This window comes from Sphaerodactylus townsendi, linkage group LG11, assembly GCF_021028975.2.
Source record: "Sphaerodactylus townsendi isolate TG3544 linkage group LG11, MPM_Stown_v2.3, whole genome shotgun sequence".
Classification (NCBI taxonomy): domain Eukaryota; kingdom Metazoa; phylum Chordata; class Lepidosauria; order Squamata; family Sphaerodactylidae; genus Sphaerodactylus; species Sphaerodactylus townsendi.
The window spans coordinates 76638612-76660957 of NC_059435.1; the positions used below are offsets into that span (position 1 = coordinate 76638612).

At 46.8% G+C, this 22346-nt stretch overlaps 1 protein-coding gene across 2 annotated transcripts in view; it reads right to left on the minus strand.

Annotated features, from left to right (window-relative positions):
• The window catches only part of SETD2 (SET domain containing 2, histone lysine methyltransferase), an 85691-nt gene that overhangs the window by 18415 nt on the left and 44930 nt on the right, over positions 1–22346 (minus strand). For both annotated transcript variants that reach the window (XM_048510882.1, XM_048510881.1), the window contains 3 exons: positions 7575–7623; positions 4187–4355; positions 175–847 (listed from right to left, as the gene is read on the minus strand). In XM_048510882.1, coding sequence (XP_048366839.1) covers positions 175–847; positions 4187–4355; positions 7575–7623 — 891 coding nt within the window. The remainder of the gene's footprint in view (positions 1–174; positions 848–4186; positions 4356–7574; positions 7624–22346) is intronic.

Genomic DNA, 22346 nt, shown 5'->3' on the forward strand with positions numbered 1-22346 from the left:
GCCGCAGGTTGCAGACCCCTGTCCTACCTGACAAGGCAGCCCCATTCTAATTTCTTCCACTGAGCTCAAGGCCAGAGTCATTGGCAAGAGCATCTGGAAAGCCTCCGCTTCCAAAGCCAACGCCCACTCCTCCGCTGCATCTGTTGGTGCCTCTCCGGACAACAAATAAATTACCTGTACAATCGGTGGCGTGGTCTGAGAGTACGGTGACGTGACCCCGTACACAGTCTGACACGCTTGTCCTTGGTAGTAGATGGCGGGCTGCGACTGTGCCGGCGAGTAAGGCGGTTGCACCGCTACAGTCTGCTGGCTGGAGTCCCAAACGCTGTAGCTCTGCCCTTGCACCGGAGCGGGAGACGGCACCGGCAGGACCGTGACAGTCTGCTCCTGGTGGACCACAGAATCGCTCTGTGCTACATACTGCGAGGTGGTCACCTCCAGAGTCGTGGCTACATGCTGAACGACGGGCACCGGCTGAGGAGTAGCCAGGGCTGGCTCGATTGTGTGGCCCACCAAAGTCTGTTCGTAGGCCACCGGGGAGCACATGGGGTCCATGCTTGGCGTGGGGAGTAGCACCTTGCCAGCATTAGGGTTGGTGGGGTCCACGTACGCTTGCATGGGGTAGCCAGGGGGATAGCCCATAAAAGCGTGATGGGAGGCGCTGTAGGCCATGGAGTCATAGGGAAGAGGGGACGCCATGCCCAGGTTCTGCAGCTGCTGTTGCTGCTTCTGGGCCTCTCGCTGGGCCACCTCCTGCTCAAAGAGCTTCCTGCGCTCTTCCGTGGACAGCTTGTTGCGGTCCTTGATCCGCGCTTTCTTCTTGGAGGTCGTGGCTGGCGTGTCATACCTGAGGAAGAGAGAAAGCGTAAGCCTTCAGGGGTGCTTCTTGAGTGATAGTGTGGTGTTGTGGTTAAGAGCGAGTGGACTCTAATCTGGAGAACCAGGTTTGATGATGATGATGATGATTATTATTATTATTATTAATTGGGTTTATAGACCGCCCTCCCCCGGAGGGCTCAGGGCGGTGAACAGCATATAAATAGAGCACAATCAGGTTAAAATACAATAAATATATGTTAATACGGCTCTAATAAAAATAAACCCTACCCCATTAAAATGCAGCATTATAAATTAATGTTAACTCAAGATGGCGTCTGCTATCAATTCCCTCCTAAAATCCAGAGGGGAAGGGCGGTAGGATCCACATGAAGGAGGAGGGAGAGAGGGGAAGAAGAAGAAGGGAGAGAGGGACCCCTATCAACGGCTAGTCTCCCCAAAAGCCCAGTGGAACAGCTCAGTCTTGCAGGCCCTGTGGAACTCGACAAGATCCCGCAGGGCCCGGACAGCTGGTGGGAGAGCTGCTCTTCCACCAGGCGGGGCCAGAGCTGTAAAGGCTCTGGCCCTCGGAGTTCAGGCCAACCGTATCATTGAGAGGGCCAGGGACGTACCAGTAGAAATTGGCCTCTGCCGGTTTAGAGACCCGGTTCGGGATGTATGGGGTAAGACGGTCCCGCAGGTACGGAGGTCCCAGGCCACGCAAGGCCTTAAAGGTTAACACCAACACCTTGAAAATGATTCGGTATTCGATGGGTAACCATCCCCCCTCAGACCCTCACTGGTCTGATCCAGCAGGGCCCTTCTGAGGTTCTTATCAGAGGAAGGCCCTGTCCTCTCTGCCCCATTGTTGACCCTCCAGAAGAACTGGCTGGCCACTGTGTGAGATGAGATTCTGGACTAGATGGACCCTCCCTGGTCTGATCCAGCAGGGCCCTTCGGAGGTTCTTATCAGAGGAAGGCCCTGTCCTCTCTGCCCCGTTGTTGACCCCCCAGAAGAACTGGCTGGCCACTGTGTGAGATGAGATTCTGGACTAGATGGACTCTCCCTGGTCTGATCCAGCAGGGCCCTTCGGAGGTTCTTATCAGAGGAAGGCCCTGTCCTCTCTGCCCCGTTGTTGACCCCCCAGAAGAACTGGCTGGCCACTGTGTGAGATGAGATTCTGGACTAGATGGACTCTCCCTGGTCTGATCCAGCAGGGCCCTTCGGAGGTTCTTATCAGAGGAAGGCCCTGTCCTCTCCTCTGCTAAGTTGACCCCCCAGAAGAACTGGCTGGCCACTGTGTGAGATGAGATTCTGGACTAGATGGACTCTCCCTGGTCTGATCCAGCAGGGCCCTCCTCTGATTATCAGAGGAAGGCCCTGTCCTCTCTGCTCCTCAAGTTGACCCCCCAGAAGAACTGGCTGGCCACTGTGTGAGATGAGATTCTGGACTAGATGGACTTCTCCCTGGTCTGATCCAGCAGGGAGTTCTTATCAGAGGAAGTGCCCCCGTCCCTTCTGCCTCAAGCACCTCCAGAAGAACTGGCTGGCCACTGTGTGAGATGAGATTTGGGACTAGATGGACTCTCCCTGGTCTGATCCAGCAGGGTTCCCTGGTCTGATCCAGCAGGGCCCTTCTGAGGTTCTTATCAGAGGAAGGCCCTGTCCTCTCTGTTCTTCAAGCTGATCCCCCCCCCCCAGAAGAACTGGCTGGCCACTGTGTGAGATGAGATTCTGGACTAGATGGATTCCTCCCCTGGTCTGGATCCAGCAGGGCCCTTCTGAGGTTCTTATCAGAGGAAGATTCTGTCTGCTGTTGACCCCCCCAGAAGAACTGGCTGGCCACTGTGTGAGATGAGATTCTGGACTAGATGGACCCTCCCTGGTCTGATCCAGCAGGGCCCTTCTGAGGTTCTTATCAGAGGAAGGCCCTGTCCTCTCTGCCCCATTGGTGACCCTCCAGAAGAACTGGCTGGCCACTGTGAGATGAGATAAGAACTGGCTGGCCACTGTGTGAGATGAGTCGGAGGTTCTTATCAGAGGAAGGCCCTGTCCTCTCTGCCCCATTGTTGACCCTCCAGAAGAACTGGCTGGCCACTGTGTGAGATGAGATTCTGGACTAGATGGACCCTCCCTGGTCTGATCCAGCAGGGCCCTTCTGAGGTTCTTAGATGCCCTCTAAGCTGGAGGAAGGTCTTCCCTATCACTTGGCTGCAGGGAAGAGGTTTCCCTATAAGGAACTTGATCCCAGGATCTCCTTTGCTCCTCCCCTTTCTCATCTGCCTTTGTGAACGTTGCTGCTGGCAGGATTTGTTTTCAAGAAGGAAGACCACACTGTTGCCAGACCAAAAACCTCGTAAATCCCAAATTCTAAGGTGAAGCTTCCCCGGCCGGCTTAGCAGGAGAACAAGGAGGAGGCCAACGGAATGCTTCCTAAGAGGCACTACTTGGAAAATCTGATGGCTTTTATAGTTGCCGGCGTCTTAAATCAGTTCCACTTGCTTTGGGATGTTGCTTGCGATGTTGTCAATTTGCATTTTCAGAAACAAGCAACATAAACACAATTGTTTTCAAGGTTATTGTACTCTAGAACCCAAGCCGTGCCTGGCACCCACCACTGCTTGGACGGCAAACCAGTTCCAGCTTCCAAATACACAACCGCCTGGCCAGAGCAGTTCGCCTGCTTCCGTTTTTGCTCACTCTGCACTCACACTCTTACGCTGAACTCCATCCCTGGGGTAAAGCAGCCGTGGGAGAGCCAGCAGGGTGCGGTGATTAAGAGTGGTGGACTCTAATCTGGAGAGCCAGCTTTGATTCCCCACTCCTCCACATGAAGCCTGCTGGGTGACCTTGGTCCAGTCACAGTTCTCTCAGAACTCTCTCAGCCCCACTCACCTCACAAGTTGTCTACTGTGGGGAGAGGAAAGGAAAGGAGTTTGGAAGCTGCTTTGAGACTCCTTACAGGAGAGAGTCTTTTTTCCCTCTGGAGACAGAGCGACAGTCAAAATGGCAACTTGTCAATTTAACTGCCACGTCATAATTGAGTTTGCACAAACCGCGATTTGCAACCCCTTCTCAAACCCAAGTTTCTGGATCGCCAGCTGAATGCCAACTAGGCCCCTATCAGCCCAGATACCAGGCCAGCCCAGCCCATGATTTATCCACTTTGCTTGGAGCAATGTTTGAAGCAAACTGAATTTGTGTGCTTTGGAAAGCAACCCCCCCCCCCCCAAAAAAACCCCCCCCTCCTATTCTGGTAGCTGCTCTTGCCTGGCCTATTATCTCCCTGCAATTTCCTTACTGTTGAGAACAAGAAGATACAGAGTGTTAAGCCCTTAGTTGAAGAAGTACAAGAAAATCCACACTTGCCGGTCATCGGGTCGCTTAGTGCCTCGCTCATATGCCGAAGGGGGCGACAGAGAATCTCTTCGTTTTTTCTTCTCTTTGCTTTGGCTTCGCCTTTCGGGATCGCGTTCTCTGCTCAGGTTTTTGGGGGTAGCAGCCGGGTCTCGACTGGAAGGCTCCCGTCCTCGTTCCGCTGTAAAAAAAAATGGGCAGATGCTGTCAGCTAGTGTGTCAGCTGTGAGTGGAGCGCTGTCCAGATGGGGAGAGAGAAAACCTTGTCTCCAAAAGACAGAATAAGGCACTTAACACTGGGCATGATCCAGCTGAAACTGAACAATTTTAATCCTCATCAAAGCACTATTTGATTTGTATTGTTGAAGGCTTTCATGGCCGGAATCACTAGGGGGTTATGGGTTTTCCATGTTGTATGGCCATGTTCAAGTAGCCTTTTCTCCTGACGTTTCGCCTGCACCTGTGGCTGAGGCATCTTCAGAGGGGATCCTCTGAAGATGCCAGCCACAGATGCAGGCGAAACGTCAGGAGAGAATGCTGCTAGAACACGGCCATACAGCCCGGAAACCACACAGCACCCACTTGCAAACAGTTGTGAAAGTGGTTTGAAAATGCATTATTTTGCGTGTGCGGAAGGGGCCTTTGTAAATCTTACTGTTTTATCCCTACAACACAGAAATATTTACCTATTTGAGACAATAATGCTTTTTAATATAACTGACACTTGCTGCTCCCCACCCCCCACTTTACACTGCAAAGCCTCAACATCTGGCAAACTGAAAGCATTCACCAAAAAAAGCAAAACATTACACCAAACAGCAACAAACTGAAAATCTGGTTTCAATCTTTTCAGACTTGGGCCAAACTGCAGGATAAAGGGAGGAAAACCTGCAACATTAATTTGGAAGCTTCATAAATGCTTTTGGTTCTTTTGTTCTATTGTAAATAGCTTAATGTTGCTAATTATAAACCTTCCTGAGCTTTATAGTACCCTGTATTTTAAAAGAAGATTGTTATTTTCATTAGAGACCGAGGAACAAAGACAGAAACAGAGAGCCAGTCAACTCAAGGACACTCGCAGCAAAATTCGACACATGTTCGCACAATGGTGCAAACCATCAAGCCTCAGACCACAGGATACGCTGCCCAAGTTCCAAGTTAGAAACATGCACATGGCAGTCAGATCTGAACTGGGGCCACATCACAAAGGGGGGTAAGTCTCTCTCCCCCCTCCCAACTATTTTCTCATTTTTAGCTGTCCTTGAGGACCCACATATTTGAAGCACAGTTTCCTCTCATAAATCCCTGTGTGCCAACTACTGTCATCAGGGAGTCCTCTGTTGGCTATCCCACCACGGGTGGGGTGGGGATGGACATATCTGGCATTGACTAGAGCCGAGGCCTTTGCCACTGTGGCCTCAGCACTGGGGGATACACTTCCTAAAGAGGCGAGGGAGGGGCTCCTTTGAGACCTCTGGAAGGCACTGCAAGGCCTGACTCTTTGTCGGGGCTTTTGAGGGGGCATCGTGGTGACTTGGCACCCAGGATTGGTCAAACTCAGATTTCACCCAGTCCCCTGACTTGGATGGCTCAGGTTAGCCATCTTGCCAGATCTTGAAAGCTAAGCAGGATCGCCCCTGGTTCACAGTTGGGTAGGAGATCACTCAGAAAGTTCAGGGTCGCTAAGCAGAGGCAGGAAATGTCAAAAACCACCTCTTGGCGTCACATATCTTACTGCATTGCAAGTTACACGAAGGTGAAAGGGAGCTGTTAATCAAACCATTGTTAACTCGTCATGTATATCCATTCATAGATAATTCAGATACAAATTCTGTAAGAATGCTATTAGAAGATCGTGTTTCTGCCATTTCACAGAAGGTAGCTAAATTTTGTATACTGGTACACAACAAGCATAGTTCCTTATTAAGACAAAGAGCTGTACTGTGTGACGAGGACTGTAACAATGCCTGAAGTTAAATGTTATTTATCAATAGATCTTATAATGGATTTTACAATTTATATTATATTTTTGTATAAATGGAATGCTATGTACTCACATGTATTCTGATCTTAAACTACTGGCTGGCCTAAAGGCCATAATAAATATCTATCTAACCACCTCTTGGTTCTTTGGGGGTCACCACACGTTGGCTGCAGCTTGACGCACTTTCTACTACCACTATTTCACTCAACTCTCCCATATCCTCACATGCTTGAAACCTTTCTAAAAACTAATGGCTAATTTCCTGCACTGAAAACAAAGGAGCAAAGAGATACCATCACTTGGCACTTTTCTGCAAACTTTTCTGCTCCAATCAGAAGCATAGCTGCCTTTCCATCTATATGGTATTTCTAATATATGAAGAGAATTAGAAATGAGCTGCATTTTCTCTTTGGTAATAATTTCCCAGTGGCCTCTAATCATTTCTCAAACGAGAAAAAAGGCTGAAAGATCATGTTATCTAGGAACAAACTATAATTGTGGAAATCGTATTGTTGATATGTGTTAGTTTATGTGGATCTTAGGATTTTCTTTCAATCTTTATTCAATAAAGGGGTTTATAATTTTTTTTAAAAAAACAGAATTGTAGCTGGGGTCAGTGATTTAGTAGACTTCTTTTCTTTATTTAAAACATATTAATGCCACCTTCCCACCCTACCAGGCTGGGAAAATAAAAACATGAAAACGCCAGAATTAAAAAGAATATTTAAAATTATAAAATCATTCCATTAAAACCGCACAAACAATACTAGGAGGATGGCCAGAAACTGTTACTGGAGATATGCCAGACACAACAACACAACAAAAAAGGGCTTTACTCGCTGGCAGAAGACACTGATAGAGGGAAACAGACTCATTTCCCTGGGGAGGGAATTCCGCAGTCATACTGGTGCCTGAGCTCTCTCTTGAGATCTGTTGAAATATGCCTCTGCAGTCTACCATCACCTGGCATGCAATGAGTTCTCAGTTCCCACAGTTATTACACAGACTCTCTAGTAACACAAGCGAGTTCACACTCTAAAGATCTGAATGGTGCTATATGAAGGACAGCTGCAATCAATGAAGCAATAGGTTTGTACAACTTTGGTACAAAGAAATTTCTGTTTATGTTGTTATTCCTATGATGCAATAGGAAAATACATATATATGAAAACAATTTCCAAGTCTAGCACATGTTTTCATGCTATTATACTATTATCCTGTGGGTCCTGTTTAAATGTAAAAAATATTAGATACTTCAAAACATATAGCACCATTCAGATCTTTAGGGTGTGAACTCGCTTGTGTTACTAGGGTTTCCTTCACACTCTGACCTTGTTTATGTTTATTACACAGATTCTCCCCAAGTTAACTGATCAGCAGATTTATTTCAAAGAACAAGCACAGCTGAGTACATACCACTGGACTCCTTTTCCACTTGACTCTTCTTGGGGATCCTGTACACCTCCTGCAAGAAAAACCACAAGAGCAAAGTCAGGTTTGGGTGGCAACTGAGGCCGTGCATACACAGGAACGAAGACGCCATCTTAGCGGCTGGATGAGAACGACAGAAGGCCTTCACCGGCAGGCTGTGCCAAAGCTTGAAGATTTCTACCAGAGAGGTAAATTAAGAGGAAGTCCAGGCAACATTGCCTTCCCCCTTCCCCAGAAGTGATGGACCCATCTCACATTTCACTTATCCAAGCAACAGACACTGGCTGGCACAAGTCAGACTGACAAGGGCCAAGCCTTCGGGCTTCCCACACCTACAACTTAATGGACAAGGTCTAAACTGAGAGAGCTGGGAAGTCCTGTCCATACAAATTCTTATCAATCAGGATCAACAAGGAGAGGATTTTATCATGTACATTTCAAGTGGTTAGACACCTTCATGGCCTTTGTGAGGGGAGGGGTGAAATCGCTGGTCTGCAGCTGCTATGGCCCTTTCCAGTACTGAGAGACAGCGCCAGCGTCCCAGTGCTCCGCCGGAGGAGCGGACGTTAGTTGGCTCCCTCCTGCCCATTTGGTGCATTACGCCCGGGGGCTGGGCATTGAGACTTATGCCACCCTTTTGGGGGCTTCTTTGTGGTGGGGCGGCTTTTGCTCTTGCGAGCAGGGGGGCAGTGCAGCCGTGGCGCCACCGCCAGCCACCTGAAGTCTTGGATGGGGCTGCCTGCCTTGGAGGGAAAAGGAGAGAAATTCTGTTTGAACCATTGGTTGAGAAAGCTCACAGTCCAAAGGCTGTTACAATGGTAAAAAGCAAAAGAGCAAACCACTTTGAAGAAAGCAAATAAATTATGAGAAAACAGCATGCAGACACAATTGCCAAGTGCAAATTCTACGACTGAAAACATGAACCTCAGCTTGTCTAGTCATTCTCTGCCCAAAGTTTCTATAACTAAATATTCTTAGTAGAGGTGGGAAGGAAACACACAGTACAAGAAAACCCAGAGAGTTTATTTCACTGTGTCTTGCACACAGCACATATGAAGTCAGGTGCGTATCCAGGGAACATTGAATCATCACGTGCTTACTCTGGCAGGGCTTCATTATTATTATTGTGGATTTCACAGCTGCCAGATCTTTAGCTGGTTGTTGGCCTTCATTACAATTCGAGCCTCACCCAGAGGCCTAGGAAGTTGTAATGTATCGGCGTAGTATTCGTGCGGATTCCAGCAGGGCTGCCTTCTGAATTTGACAGATGTTAATTTTGTCAATTCGAAGATGTTTCAAGTGCTGCCCTAGTGTTTTTGGGATGGCGCCCAGCGTGCCGATTACCACATCCCTATTATTATTATTATTATTATTATTATTATTATTATTATTATTATTATTATTATTATTATTATTATTATTATTCACATAACAACACAGCACAAGTGTCTGGAATTCATCTCTGAATATCGAGTCCTTCCCAAGGACCTAGGATATTAGAGGTATTTGCGTAGAATATGTGCAGTTCCTAGAAGTGCTGCGTTCTGCAGCATGTGGACTGATGTTCTGTCCAAGTTTAGGCTTTCCAGATGTTTTTCAAGATCTCTTGGGATTCCTCCTAGAGCACCGACTACTAGTGGGATTACTGTTGTTCTTTTTTGCCACAATCGTTCAACTTCAATTTGTAGGTCCTTGTATCTTGTGATATTATTATTATTATTATTATTATTATTATTATTATTATTATTATTATTATTATTATTATTATTATAGATTTCACAGCTGCCAGATCTTTAGCTGGTTGTTGGCCTTCATTACAATTCGAGCCTCACCCAGAGGCCTAGGAAGTTGTAATGTATCGGCGTAGTAGTCGTGCGGATCGCATTATTATTATTATTATAAAATGGATTATTAATTGAACACTCTTCAACTGAACTATTTTATGGCAGAGTTAATGGAATATCTCTTCCTGGGGTCTGCAGGGCCACTTGGCGGAAAGGCCTTCTTCTAGAACATTTTCTTCTGGAAAGAAAAAGGCACATAGGTCTGTCGATGGCTACTAGCCATGATTAACAAAATAGAATTTGCATGTTCAGGAGCCTCCACCCAAGTATTTATTTTCAAACTGTATACCTTGCCTGTCTGTCCTCACCAGACCACCAAGCCAGCTAACAAATTAAAGGCATACATAATAAAACATGTCTTAAAAAAACCCAACTGATCTCAGAAGGCAGGGGCAGCAGAGGACCGTACCAACTGGAGAAGTTTGTAAGGGAGTAGGCAAGTCTCGAATCCTACAGGTATGTTGGTCCCAAGACATACAAGGCTTCGAAGGTCTACCTCAGTCCCTTGAATTGTGCCCGGAAATGAACCTGAAGGCAGCGTACCTGGGCCGAGATTGGAATGATATGGTCTCTCCAACCTGCTCCGGTCAAGATCCTGGCTGCAGCATTTTGCATCATAACCAACATGGTGGGCAACAGCGGGGAGAGGTTCGCCCTTCAAAGACCGCTTGTAGGCTTTCGAAGAGTGCTGGCCAGCCATGGCGGTATAATGAGATCTTGTACTGGATGCCCCACTGGAGCATGGTGTAGCGATTAAGAGCAGGTGCACTCTAATCTGGAGAACCGGGTTTCATTCCCCGCTCTGCCACTTGAGCTGTGGAGGCTTATCTGGTGAACCAGATTAGCCTGTACACCCCAACACACGCCTTGGTGACCTTGGGCTAGTCACAGTTCTCTCCCAACTCTCTCAGCCCCACCCACCTCATAGGGTGTTTGTTGTTTTTTTTTGGGGGGGGAGGGAAAGGAGACTGTAAGTCCCTTTGAGTTTCCTTACAGGAGAGAAAGTGGGGATATAAATCCAAACTCTTCTTCTTCTAGAGAGCTTCAGCTGGCCTTTTGAGGTTTCCTCTCAAGCAACACCCAGCCCTGTGCCCATTATTAAACCACGATATGTTGGTGTCTTGGAGGATTCTCTCTACTTCTAGCTGGGGTTCAGCTTGCTCAGAAGAAATCTGCCATTTATCCTCACTCCTTCTTACAGGATTGTTACCGAACTGCCAGGCTGAAATCACTCTACAGGCCTCCATGGCTGGCCTACCATGCTTTGTTTATTGATTTTCTTTAAAATCCTATCATTACCCACCCACAAACCGTCCCCTATCCCAGACCAGCAGCCACCAGAGAGGGCACGAAAGGGGTCAAAGACCAAGGTGAATAGGAATGTCTTAACCAGACACCAAGGCTGTTTCCACACAACCGGCGGCAGCGACGTCCCCTGCGCAAGCAGTCCCAACACTGCCGCTGCCCGCAGGCCCAGGCTGTGTGCAAGGAACTTACCTTGCCGTCTCGTTCAGCTCCGGACGGCTGTACAGACACGCCCATGCTGTCCCCGTGGGTCAGAGGGCAGCATGGGCGTGTCTTTGCAGCCGCCTGGAGCTGAACGAGACAGCTCGGTAAGTGCCTTGCACACACCAGAGGGGCCAAAAGCGGCGCCCTCAAGCCGGTGCTGTTCGCACAGCGCCGGCCTGAAGGCGCCGCTTTGCAAAAACCTCGCTAGTTTAGTGAGGTTTAAAGTGGCGCCTTTGTGCCCCTCCAGCGTGGCCAGGATGGTGCGAACAGCATCCTAGGGACGGCGTGTTTTCCGTTCCTAGGACGCTGTTATTTGGCTGTGCGGAAACGGCCCAAAACCCATTTAGAAGCAGGCTGTTGGTAATTTCCTCGACAGAGCTGACCATGGTTCACATTTGCCCTCTCTAGCTTTATGGTTCCCTTTTTACAAAACCTGGAAAGTTTGTGGCAATGAGGTGTTTAAACTAGGGCCATGGAGACCTGGGTGCAAACTATCCCCTGCAAGGGAGGTCCGGGGCTTCAGTACTTTGGGAAAGGGAGAAAAAGTTATTTCTACACTGTTTATAATTTTTATAAATTTCTATCGTATCCACTCTCCCTCTCGTCTTTCTTTTTTTTAAACCAAAAAGCCCCAGACGCTTCAACCTTTCCCCAAATCCCTTGATCCCCTTGGTTGCCTTCTTCCGTACTTTTTCTAGCTCAGCTATGTCCTTTTTGAGATACAGGCACACAGAACTCCAAGAGAGGTCACACCATAGATCTGTACAGGGGGATCAGAATACTGCCTACTTTATTTTCAGTCCCTTTCCCAATCATTCCAGCACAGAGCTTGATGCTTTCACTGCTGTGGCATACTGCGTTAACATTTTCACTGAGCACTCTGCTAGGATTCTTTCAGTCTCAGCAAGTTCAGATCCTATTAGCATGTACTTAAAGTTGAGATTTTTCTGTTCAAATGTATATCACCTTACACTTGCCTACACTGAACTTAATTACCTACAATGAATATTAAGCAGTAGGAATACGCTGTGCACCAGCTCTCTCCTCCATATTCTGCCCTTTCAACAATCAAATAAGTCACCTTAGGAGCAGCAGTGGCATAGGAGGTTAAGAGCTCGTGTATCTAATCTGGAGGAACAGGGTTTGATTCCCAGCTCTGCCGCCTGAGCTGTGGAGGATTATCTGGGGAATTCAGATTAGCCTGTGCACTCCCACACACGCCAGCTGGGTGACCTTGGGCTAGTCACAGCTTCTCGGAGCTCTCTCAGCCCCACCTACCTCACAGGGTGAGGGGGGAAGGGCAAGGAGATTGTAAGCCCCTTTGAGTCTCCTACAGGAGAGAAAGGGGGGATATAAATCCAAACTCCTCCTCTTCTTCTTCTTCTGCTTTTGCATGCTAGCCCTGTGCTATATGTAAAAGGAGTAGTAGTAGGAGTTTGGATTTATACCCCACCTTTCTCTCCTGTAAGGAGACTCAAGCCATAACATACACCTGGTGTGGCAGGTGGGGCTGAGGGAGTTCAGAGAGAACTGTGACTAGCCCAAGGTCACTCAGCAGGAATGTAGGAGTGCGGAAATGCATCTGGTTCATCAGATAAGCCTCTGCCACAGGTGGAGGAGTGGGGAATCAAACCCAGTTCTCCAGATTACAATCCACCTGCTCTTAACCACTACACCATACTGGCTCTACGTCGGCTTCCAAGAGGACAGATTCAGCAAATGCACACAAGTCATAAGCGAATAACAAACTTGCTAGCCAGAATTTCACTTTACGTGGTTGCCCTGACTACAGGATGTAATAGCCAGAAAAGGCTCCAGTCACACCATGCTTGTTATTTGTGCTTATGTACATAAAGCATCCAATTCTGGTGATGGCTGCATTGTGTAGCATAGAATAGGAGCATGTGCTGGGAAAGGTTTGTGCTGTGAATGCAAACGTGCATGTGCCCTGCACAACTCCAATTCAGCCAAGGCCCTTAAGAGACAGGGGGGACAACTAGCAGAAGACATTCAGTGATAATGTACAGTTCTGGGCACCGCAATTCAAGAAGGGTACTGACAAGCTGGAACGGGTCCAGAGGAGGACAATCAAGATGGTGAAAGGTCTGGAGTCCATGCCCTATGAGGAGAGACTTATGGAGCAGGGTATGTTTAGTTTGGTGAAAAGAAGGTTAAGAGGTGACATGATAGCCCTGTTTAGATATCTGAAGGGATGTCATGTTGGTGAAGGAGCAAGGTTGTTTTCTGCTGCTCCAGAGACTAAGACCAGGAGCCATGGGTTCAAGGTGCAGGAAAAGAGATTCCACCTAAACCTCAGAAAAAACTTCTGATGTTCAGGGCTGTTTGACAGTGGAATGCAGTACCTCGGAGTGTGGTGGAGTCTCCTTCCTTGGAAGTTTTTAGAAAGAGGCTGGATGGCCATCTGAATGGAGTGCTTTGATTGTGTGATTGCATTGCAGGGGGTTGGACTTAATGGCCCTTGGGACCTCTTCCAACTCTTATTGCGGATTCCGCATGGGCCAAAAACAGCGGTGTGAAAATGGTGTAAAAGGGTTTACACCATTTTCACACTGCTGTTTTTGGCCCATGCAGAATGCGCTTATGATTCTATCTAATTTCACTTTACAACGTGGTTGCCCTGACGACAGGATGTAGAAGTCAGAAAAGGTCCCAGCCATACCATGTTAGTTATTGGTGCTTATGTACATAAAGCCTCCAATTCTAGTGATGGCTGCATTGTGTAGCACAGAGTAGGAGCATGCGCTGGGAAAGGTTTGTGCTGTGAATGCAAACGTGCACAACTCCAATTCAGCCAAGGCCCTTAAGAGACAGGGGTGACAACTAGCAGAAGACATTCAGCGATAACACCAGCACACCTCCCAGTTGCTCAGAAGACAAAACAGCATGCATGCCTGGAGCAGAGGCAAACCCGGTTCTCCAGATTATAGTGCACCTGTCCTTAACCACTACGCCACCGCTGCTCCCTCAAATATGTCACGGGACCTGTTGAGTCATGAGCTCCTGCAGAGTTGCCATTTTTCACTACTTTCTGGATGTCCGTTCTGCTTGTGTGCATGCTGATTATCTAAGCAGCTTACAACTAGTTTCTTTGGTAATGCTTACACTAGACCAGTCCCTCCCACCTCACTCCATCTGGGTCGCAAGCAAAAGTAGAGCTCGGCCAAAGCTACATATCTGGAGTCCTCCAATTAATGTGGAACTGGTGAGTCCGCATGTTCTTCTCTTCCTGCTTTTACGTCAGGGTTGTGTTTCCTCCTTATTGCATACTTGCAGTGGTTTTGTTTCATGTCTTTCTGTCTATCAACATTGCTACGGCTTGGGCCAAAGGGGAACTAAGGTGGTGTGGCACTACACATTCCCACCTGCCACCCCATCCCCCACCCCCCGGCCTGGAATTTTGATCTGGGGGGTCCCCTGGGATATGTTTATTTCTACTTATGACTTCTAACGTGCTGTCCCCCAGGGTTCTCTGACAGCCCGGCCTCCAGCACCCCCTCACTTCGATCTGCCTCCACATTTTTCAGCCTTACTCCCTTGCCTATCACTGTTCCAGCAGGTTTCCAGATAGTCCGTTCTCTCCACTTTCTTTCTCTCCACTCTCTTTCTTAATACAGGCACAGGCCTTCATCTTTTTTTCCTTTGACAAATTTAATTCACTGGCTTTTCCAGGTGGCTCACTAACAGCTGCATCCTGGTTGAAAATTTCTATGCAATGCTTAGATAAACGTGTCGCTCCTATTACAGTATTGCTAGCAATCAAGCACACTCTCTCCTGAACACCGGGGAGGGGGGGGGGATGGAAACAGCCAAGAATCGCCACCAGCACCCCTAACCTTTTAACCCATTTTTCCTGACGAAAATCAGATTTTTACCTAGTTACACGTTTAGCATTAAAATGCCCGGAGGCTTCTATTTAATTTTTCTAATGAAAAACTAAAAAAACTGAAGGGAAACACTTTTAAAAAACTCATGTTGTTTTTCCTTTTGGAATGAATGAAAAGCTTTTGAAGGGAAGGCTTCATTTTCTCAAAATGTATAGTGTGAATTTTTTTTACGTAAACAACCAGCAGAGTGAGAAAAATGACAAGCGGAGACCCATAATATCTGTGAGCACCCTTTTATTTTGCTTCTCCCGCACCTCCTTGATGACGATTTCTCCCCCTTTTTACACCCCCTTGCCTTCTCTGCCTTCCCTACCCCACCCCACCCATCTCCTTCTCTTTTCCACCCTATAGATCAGTGGTGGCAAACCTATGGCACAGGTGCCAGAGGTGGCACTCAGAGCCCTCTCTGAGGGCACACACAAACAGAGTCACCCCCACCCTCACACATCTAGGCTGGCCTGGACTGCTGGGCTCGATTATTAGCATTAAACCTAAGACCTAGTTTTGGGGAAGCAGTGTAGGTAACCCTGTTAAGCGCTGTTAAACCCCACTGATTTTCATGCGCTGAACTAAAATGCGATCCTTTACCTGGGAGTAAGCTTGGTTGCTGGCAATGGGGCTTGCTTCTGAGTAAACCCTCCTAGGGTCGTGATTCACCCGTTGGAAGAGTTGCACGGTAGCTTCAAAGCAAAGCCACTGACTACCACCAAGCTTACTCCCGAGTAACACACGCCTTGGAGCCAACCGTTTTTTCTAAACTGAAACCTCAGTATTCAGGTTAAATTGCCGTGTTGGCACAAAAAGTGGGTTTTGGGTTGCAATTTGGGCACTCAGTCTCATGGCAGTGATGGCGAACCTTTTCGAGACTGGGTTCGCCATCACTGCCATAGATCATCTTCTGCTGCTGCCACCCCCTCCTCCTGACAGACTCAGCCAGCAATGGAAACTCAGTCACCTTCACCATCCTTTCTTCCCCCACGGCTACTAAGCAACACTCAAAATGGCAGCCAAGTCCATAACGTTATGTCGCAAGATCTTGGTTTACCCAGTTATACATCAGTCTTTCTCCTAAAGTTTTAGAAATTCTGGTCAACATTTTTTCTCCATTATTGCCTTTTGTGCAAACATGGGGCTGTCCCAGATACGCAGAAATATACCTGGCCCCGGTGTGTGTCTTTTTAAAGTCACACTGGCACGGGCAGGTTCGGAAGCAGAGGTATCATAATCCCTATGCATACTTGCAAATATAGACGACATATATTCAAGGACACATGTAAGCATAAATCATTCTGGCAACATTTAATGGGGTGTAATGTGTTTAATAATAAATTACTGAACAATTTTATAGTGCAACCCTAAGGAGAGTTATTCTACTCTAAGCCGGTTCATTTCAATGGAGTCAAGTCACGATCAACTTACGGTGACCCCACGGAGTTTTCAAGGCAAGAAACGTTTGGAGGTGGTTTGTTCTTGCCTGCCTCTGCGTGGGCAGAGGGAGTTTGGAGAGAACTGGGGCTAGTCCAGGTTCTTCAGATGCGATGACCCACGGTCACCCAAGGGTTCTCCAGATTAGTGTCCACTGCTCTTAACCACTACTGGAGTGACACCACATAGGATTGTACTGTTTGTGTTCTCAGCGTTACAAAGTTTAACAATGGCCAAATAGGCTACTAGTCTTGCCTGGCATGGCAGTATGAAGTGTCCAAATAATATACCGTATATACTCGTGTATAAGTCGACCCGCATATAAGTCGAGGTACCTAATTTTACCACAAAAAACTGGGAAAACTTATTGACTCGCGTATAAGTCGAGGGTGGGAAATGCAGCATCAATTGAGGCATCAGTAGGTTAAATATTTTTGAATATTTATTTCAAAGAAAAACAGTAAACTGGCTCTGTAAGTGGAAAAGAGGGTCAACAAGAACAATATGGTATCAACAATAACTTTAAAAGTATAAAAACCTTAGCTCAACCAGCAACCAAGCTAAAACTCAAGAGTTAAAATCCTTCAAAACTGGATTCCTCATCATCATCTGTATGTCCAAATGTAACCCAACTTAGATTTTAAGAGGGATATTATCAGAAATGAAAAATCTACTATTAGCTTCCATTGTAAACAATGGGGGATGGGGCATCCCCTTTGGGGGTCAATAACTTTGGATCCCCTGACCCAAACTTCACCAAACCTGGCTGGTATCATGAAGAGACGCTCCTGATGAGACCAGCCAGGTTTGGTGAAGTTTGGTTCAGAGGGTCCAAAGTTATGGACCCCCAAAAGGGTAGCCACATCTACTAATAGCTCCCATTGAAAACAATGGGGAATGGGGGCACCTCCTTTGGGGGTCCATAACTTTGGACCCCCTGAACCAAACTTTACCAAACTTGGCTGGTATCATCAGGAGAGTCTTCTGAGGGTACCCTGAAATGTTGATGCCTCTAGCATAAAAAACTGCGCCCCCTGCTGGCCAGCAAAGTAAAAACACACAAAAAATTTTAATGACCCGCATATAAGTCGAGGGGAGCTTTTTCAGCATTAAAAATGTGCTGAAAAATTTGACTTATACATGAGTATATACGGTACTTTCTTTCCTTTATTACACTTTTGTGTAAATTGTGTTTTTATTCCTGTCTCTCAGATGGCAAAAAATAAGATACGTCTGCTAAAGCAGGATTAAATGCAGCAATACAGAACTGGGAATATTTACAATCTTGCTTGTAAAAATTGTAAGGCATTGATATATTCATATTCTATAAATTTATTTGTTTATCAGATTTATACCCCAACCTCCCCAGCACAGAGCAAATATACTAATTAGTACAACTATATATTGTAACCAAGATTTAAGTGAAATATTTTACACCATCAACATCGCAAAGTAAGTTTAGCTTTGAAGGTTAGGTATTGCATGCATGCCGGCTCAAAGTTTACTCAGCCGTCCATCCTTTTATGGGCGGTAAAATGAGTACCCAGCTTGCTGTGGATAAAGCGTAAACAACGGCAAACCACCCAGTAAGAGCCAGTGTGGTGTAGTAGTTAAGAGCAGGTGTACTCTAATCTGGAGAACCGGGTTTGATTCCCCGCTCTGCCACTTGAGCTGTGGAGGCTTATCTGGTGAACCAGATTAGCTTGTGCACTCCAACACAGGCCAGCTGGGTAATCTTGGGCTAGTCACAGTTCTTCAGAGCTCTCTCAGCCCCATCCACCTCATGGGGTGTTTGTAGTTTTGGGGGGGAAGGGAAAGGAGATTGTAAGCCCCTTTGAGTCTCCTTACAGGAGAGAAAGGGGGATATAAATCTAAACTCTTTTTCTTCTAAACAAAGTCTGCCTAGTAAACAACACCATGGGACATCGCCCCGTAGGTCAGTAATGACCTGGTGCTTTTACCTTTTTCACTTCCCATGTAGACCGACTTTAGCTTATTTACAAGAGCAGGAACCCGGAAAAAGTCAGGCCTGCTGATGCAAACAAACAATGGATACACCTTGAGTTCACCTTTAGTTAGCATTAAACTGGGATGTGCAAATCTGGCTTGTTGTCAGGTTCACACACATACCGTATTACCCTATATGTCCCTACTCGGCCTCTGTGCTCAGCAGAGGCCAATCTGCTGGTGGTCCCCGCCCCCTCAATGATACGGCTGGCCTCCATGTGGACCAGGGCCTTTACAGCCCTGGCCCCGGCCTGGTGGAACACTCTTCCTCCAGCTGTCCGGGCCCTGCGGGACCTGGGTGAATTCCGCAGGGCCTGTAAGACTGAGTTGTTCCACCAGGCCTTTGGAGTAACCAGCCGTTGATGGCGCCCCCTCCCCTTCTGTTCCCATCTCTGTTTACATCTTTTTATTGATGGAGCCAACAGTCTTCCCATTTAGGGAGGGTTTTAAAAATGGATTTTACTGGGCGCCTTGACTTTGATTTAATTTTGTACTACCCGCTGTTTTAAAGGGTTTTTTAAAGGGGATTAGTAATCTATCTATATTGGAATTTAATTGTTTAGTTTTAATTGTATTATGATTTGACTTGTTGTACACCGCCCAGAGCCCTTCGGGGACAGGGTGGTATATAAAACTAAACAATAAATAAATAAATAAATACCTATTCCCTCCCTGCTTAGATGTTAATTCCAAATACGTGTGATCTATGAAATAAAGTTCCCTCCCATAAACTTAGGATTCTAATTCTTAAAACTCTAGCTTATGATCTGAATTGGTGGTGGATTTGAACCTGTGTATCTTCATTTGCACATTGCAGATAACCAGAACTCGTTTCCAACTGGGAACCTTTGCCTGAGAAGGAAGGGAGAAGCCATGTACATGTGGCAGCCCATCAATACACTGGCTTTATGTACACCCCGACTTCATCCCATTTAAAATTGTTTTGAATACTGATTTCTGGGGTGGCCTCAAGCATATAGATTACAACAGATCACAGCTATTCAGAAAGTTTTAAACTTTTCAATTGTTATATAAAACGAACCCCTTGAACTTTGTTATCTACTCCACATTTTTAGTGTGCATCTGACAGCTGAACTTTCTGAGGATTTCCTTTCTGGCATTCCTACCTCGGATGCTGGGAGACATCATGCATGACCACTTCTGCACATGCAAAAACCGTTTCCTTGAAAAGGGTGCATGCGCTCTGCAGCTTCAATACGTGCAAATGCGTACCCCAACAAATCAGGTTTCTATATAGCAGTGATGGCGAACCTTTTCGAGACCGAGTGCCCAAATTGCAACCCAAAACCCACTTATTCATCGCAAAGTGCCAACACGGCAATTTAACCTGAATGCTGAGGTTTCAGTTTAGAAAAAACGGTTTGCTCCGAGGTGTGCGTTACTCAGGAGTAAGCTTGGTGGTAGTCAGTGTCTTTGCTTTGAAGCATCCATGCAACTCTTCCAACGAGTGAATCACGACCCTAGGAGGGTTTACTCAGAAGCAAGCCTCATTGTCAGCAACTGAGCTTACTCCCAGGTAAAGGATCGCACTTTAGAAGAAGAAGAAGAAGAGTTTGGATTTATATCCCCCCTTTCTCTCCTGCAGGAGACTCAAAGGGGTTTACAATCTCCTTGCCCTTCCCCCCTCACAACAAATGCCCTGTGAGGTGGGTGGGGCTGAGAGAGCTCCCAGAAGCTGTGACTAGCCCAGGGTATTCAGTATTCAAAACAATTGTGGGAGTGTACAGGCTAATCTGAATTCCCCAGATAAGCCTCCACAGCTCAGTCGGCAGAGCGGGGAATCAAACCCGGTTCCTCCAGATTAGATACATGAGCTCTTAACCTCCTACGCCACTGCTGCTCATGCGCTTTAGTTCAGCACATGAAAATCAGTGGGGTTTAACAGCGTTTAACAGGGTTACCTACACTGCTTCCCCAAAATTAGGTCTTAGGTTTAATGCTAATAATCGAGTCCAGTGGCCCAGGCCAGCCTAAATGTGTGCCCACAGAGTGCCACCTCTGGCACCCGTGCCATAGGTTCGCCATCCCTGCTATATAGCATGGACTGAAGCTGCAAAGTACGTTGATTCAGAGCACACCCCTTCTAGTATGAAAGATGGGAGTGCCAGAAACACAACGGCTGAAAAGGGTTCACATGGAAATGAAAACTGGGTCATGACTAGGAAGCCACTGAGAATCAGGTTTTCCTGCAGTTCTGCTCCAAAACCAGCAGACGCCTGCGTTAACACAAAGGACAACTCCTAGCCAGTTGAGACATGGGCTAACAGTAAAGCAACTTTATTTCCGTGAACAGATGCAATACATTTAATACAATTTTAAAAAATCAAACAAGTGCCAAACTTCTCGGCTTTTTTTTTTTTAACATTAATTGCATTACTTAACCTGGAATGCCCGCTGAAGCTTTATTACAGCAAGGCCCCCAATATACCCTCCTGTCTCTGGATCACATCTGAGAGTACTCTGTTTTTATACTGCTCTGAAACTATAGAACAAAAGAAGCCTAGTTAATAAACCCTTCTTTCTTCTGCCGGTTATTGCTGTAAGGCCAAATAAAAATATTTTTTTTCTGCAGTATGATGGAATCAAGGACAATTATTAAGGCTGGCTGGGGGGGAAAAGACAGCATGTGAATGAGAATGGATAATAAACTCAACCAAATGGAAGGGAAGGGCTATTCTCCAGCCCAATGTCTTTGGCTAGGGTTGCCTGAAGAAAACAAAAAATTACGCTGTGTGAAATTAGAGCCACCCAGCTTCTAACTGCACCACAATGTAGGCAGGCAAGGTAAGGCAAGGCACACATGGGCAGTTTCATCTCTGTTCCTTTCCCCTTTCTAAATTTTGCCTATACTTCTAATCTTCTCTAGCGCCTCACTGTGCCCACTGGCTTCACAAGACTCCTTAAACATTACGGTGCTGGGCACGGAGGCAGCATTTGTACAATGGGGCATTTTGCTTGCCAAACTGTCTTAGAATCTCACCTCTCTGCAGCCCTCACAGGGTTTCCCGTTCAACTGGTTGAGACCACCAACGGCTAAGGCGGCGAGCACATTGGGCACAAGCAATGGCTAACACAGGAGTCTGCAACCTGCGACTCTCCAGATGTTCATGGACTACAATTCCCATCAGCCAACTGGCCATGCTGGCAGGGGCTGATGGGATTTGTAGTCCACGAACATCTGGAGAGCCACAGGTCGCAGACCCCTGGGCTAACAGAAGAAGCATCACACTGACAAATGGAACGAACAAGGCACAGAAAACACAAGGCTCAGTTTTGCAGGCAGGATTTTCCTTGTCCACACAAATACAGGCTAAGGGACAACATGTTTTTCCCACGCTAACTTGCGAGTGCAACGACCTAATTTGCTCTTTGGAAGACCGTCCAAGAAGATAGCCAATATGTTTCCCTCCACCACCCAAATCACTCAACCTACCCTTCTGCCTATACCAGGGGTAGGGAACCTGCGGCTCTCCAGATGTTCAGGAACTACAATTCCCATCAGCCTCTGTCAGCATGGCCAATTGGCCATGCTGGTAGGGGCTGATGGGAATTGTAGTTCCTGAACATCTGGAGAGCCGCAGGTTCCCTACCCCTGGCCTATACGTTTCCCTCCAACCACCACTTTTTTAATCTTAAATTTTACGTGGGATCAATACACCCATGCCGAGAAACCATATTCTCATTCAAACTGTATTTTGAAGAAAAATGCTGAAAGTCTACCCCAGCACACCCAGCAGTCAACACAAAGCAGAATGCTCGGTTGATGTGAGAGCTGAGTTATTTTGCTGGCAATCCTGTTAATGAAATTCTCTCTCTGCAAAAACATTTTAAAGGTGTTAGATACTGAGGTCTAATGATGAAGCCTCAATTTCATATTGCTAGCTCACCCACCCACTCCTGCGTACTTGTCCTGTTCAGCAGAAACTGAGAATGACCAACATCTGGAGCTTCCTGAACAAACAACAATCGTTTCCGCAAAGATCTCCTTAATCTACCCTCAGGGCTCGAGGGCCCCAAACTCTGAATGCCTCACTTGTACCCCAAAG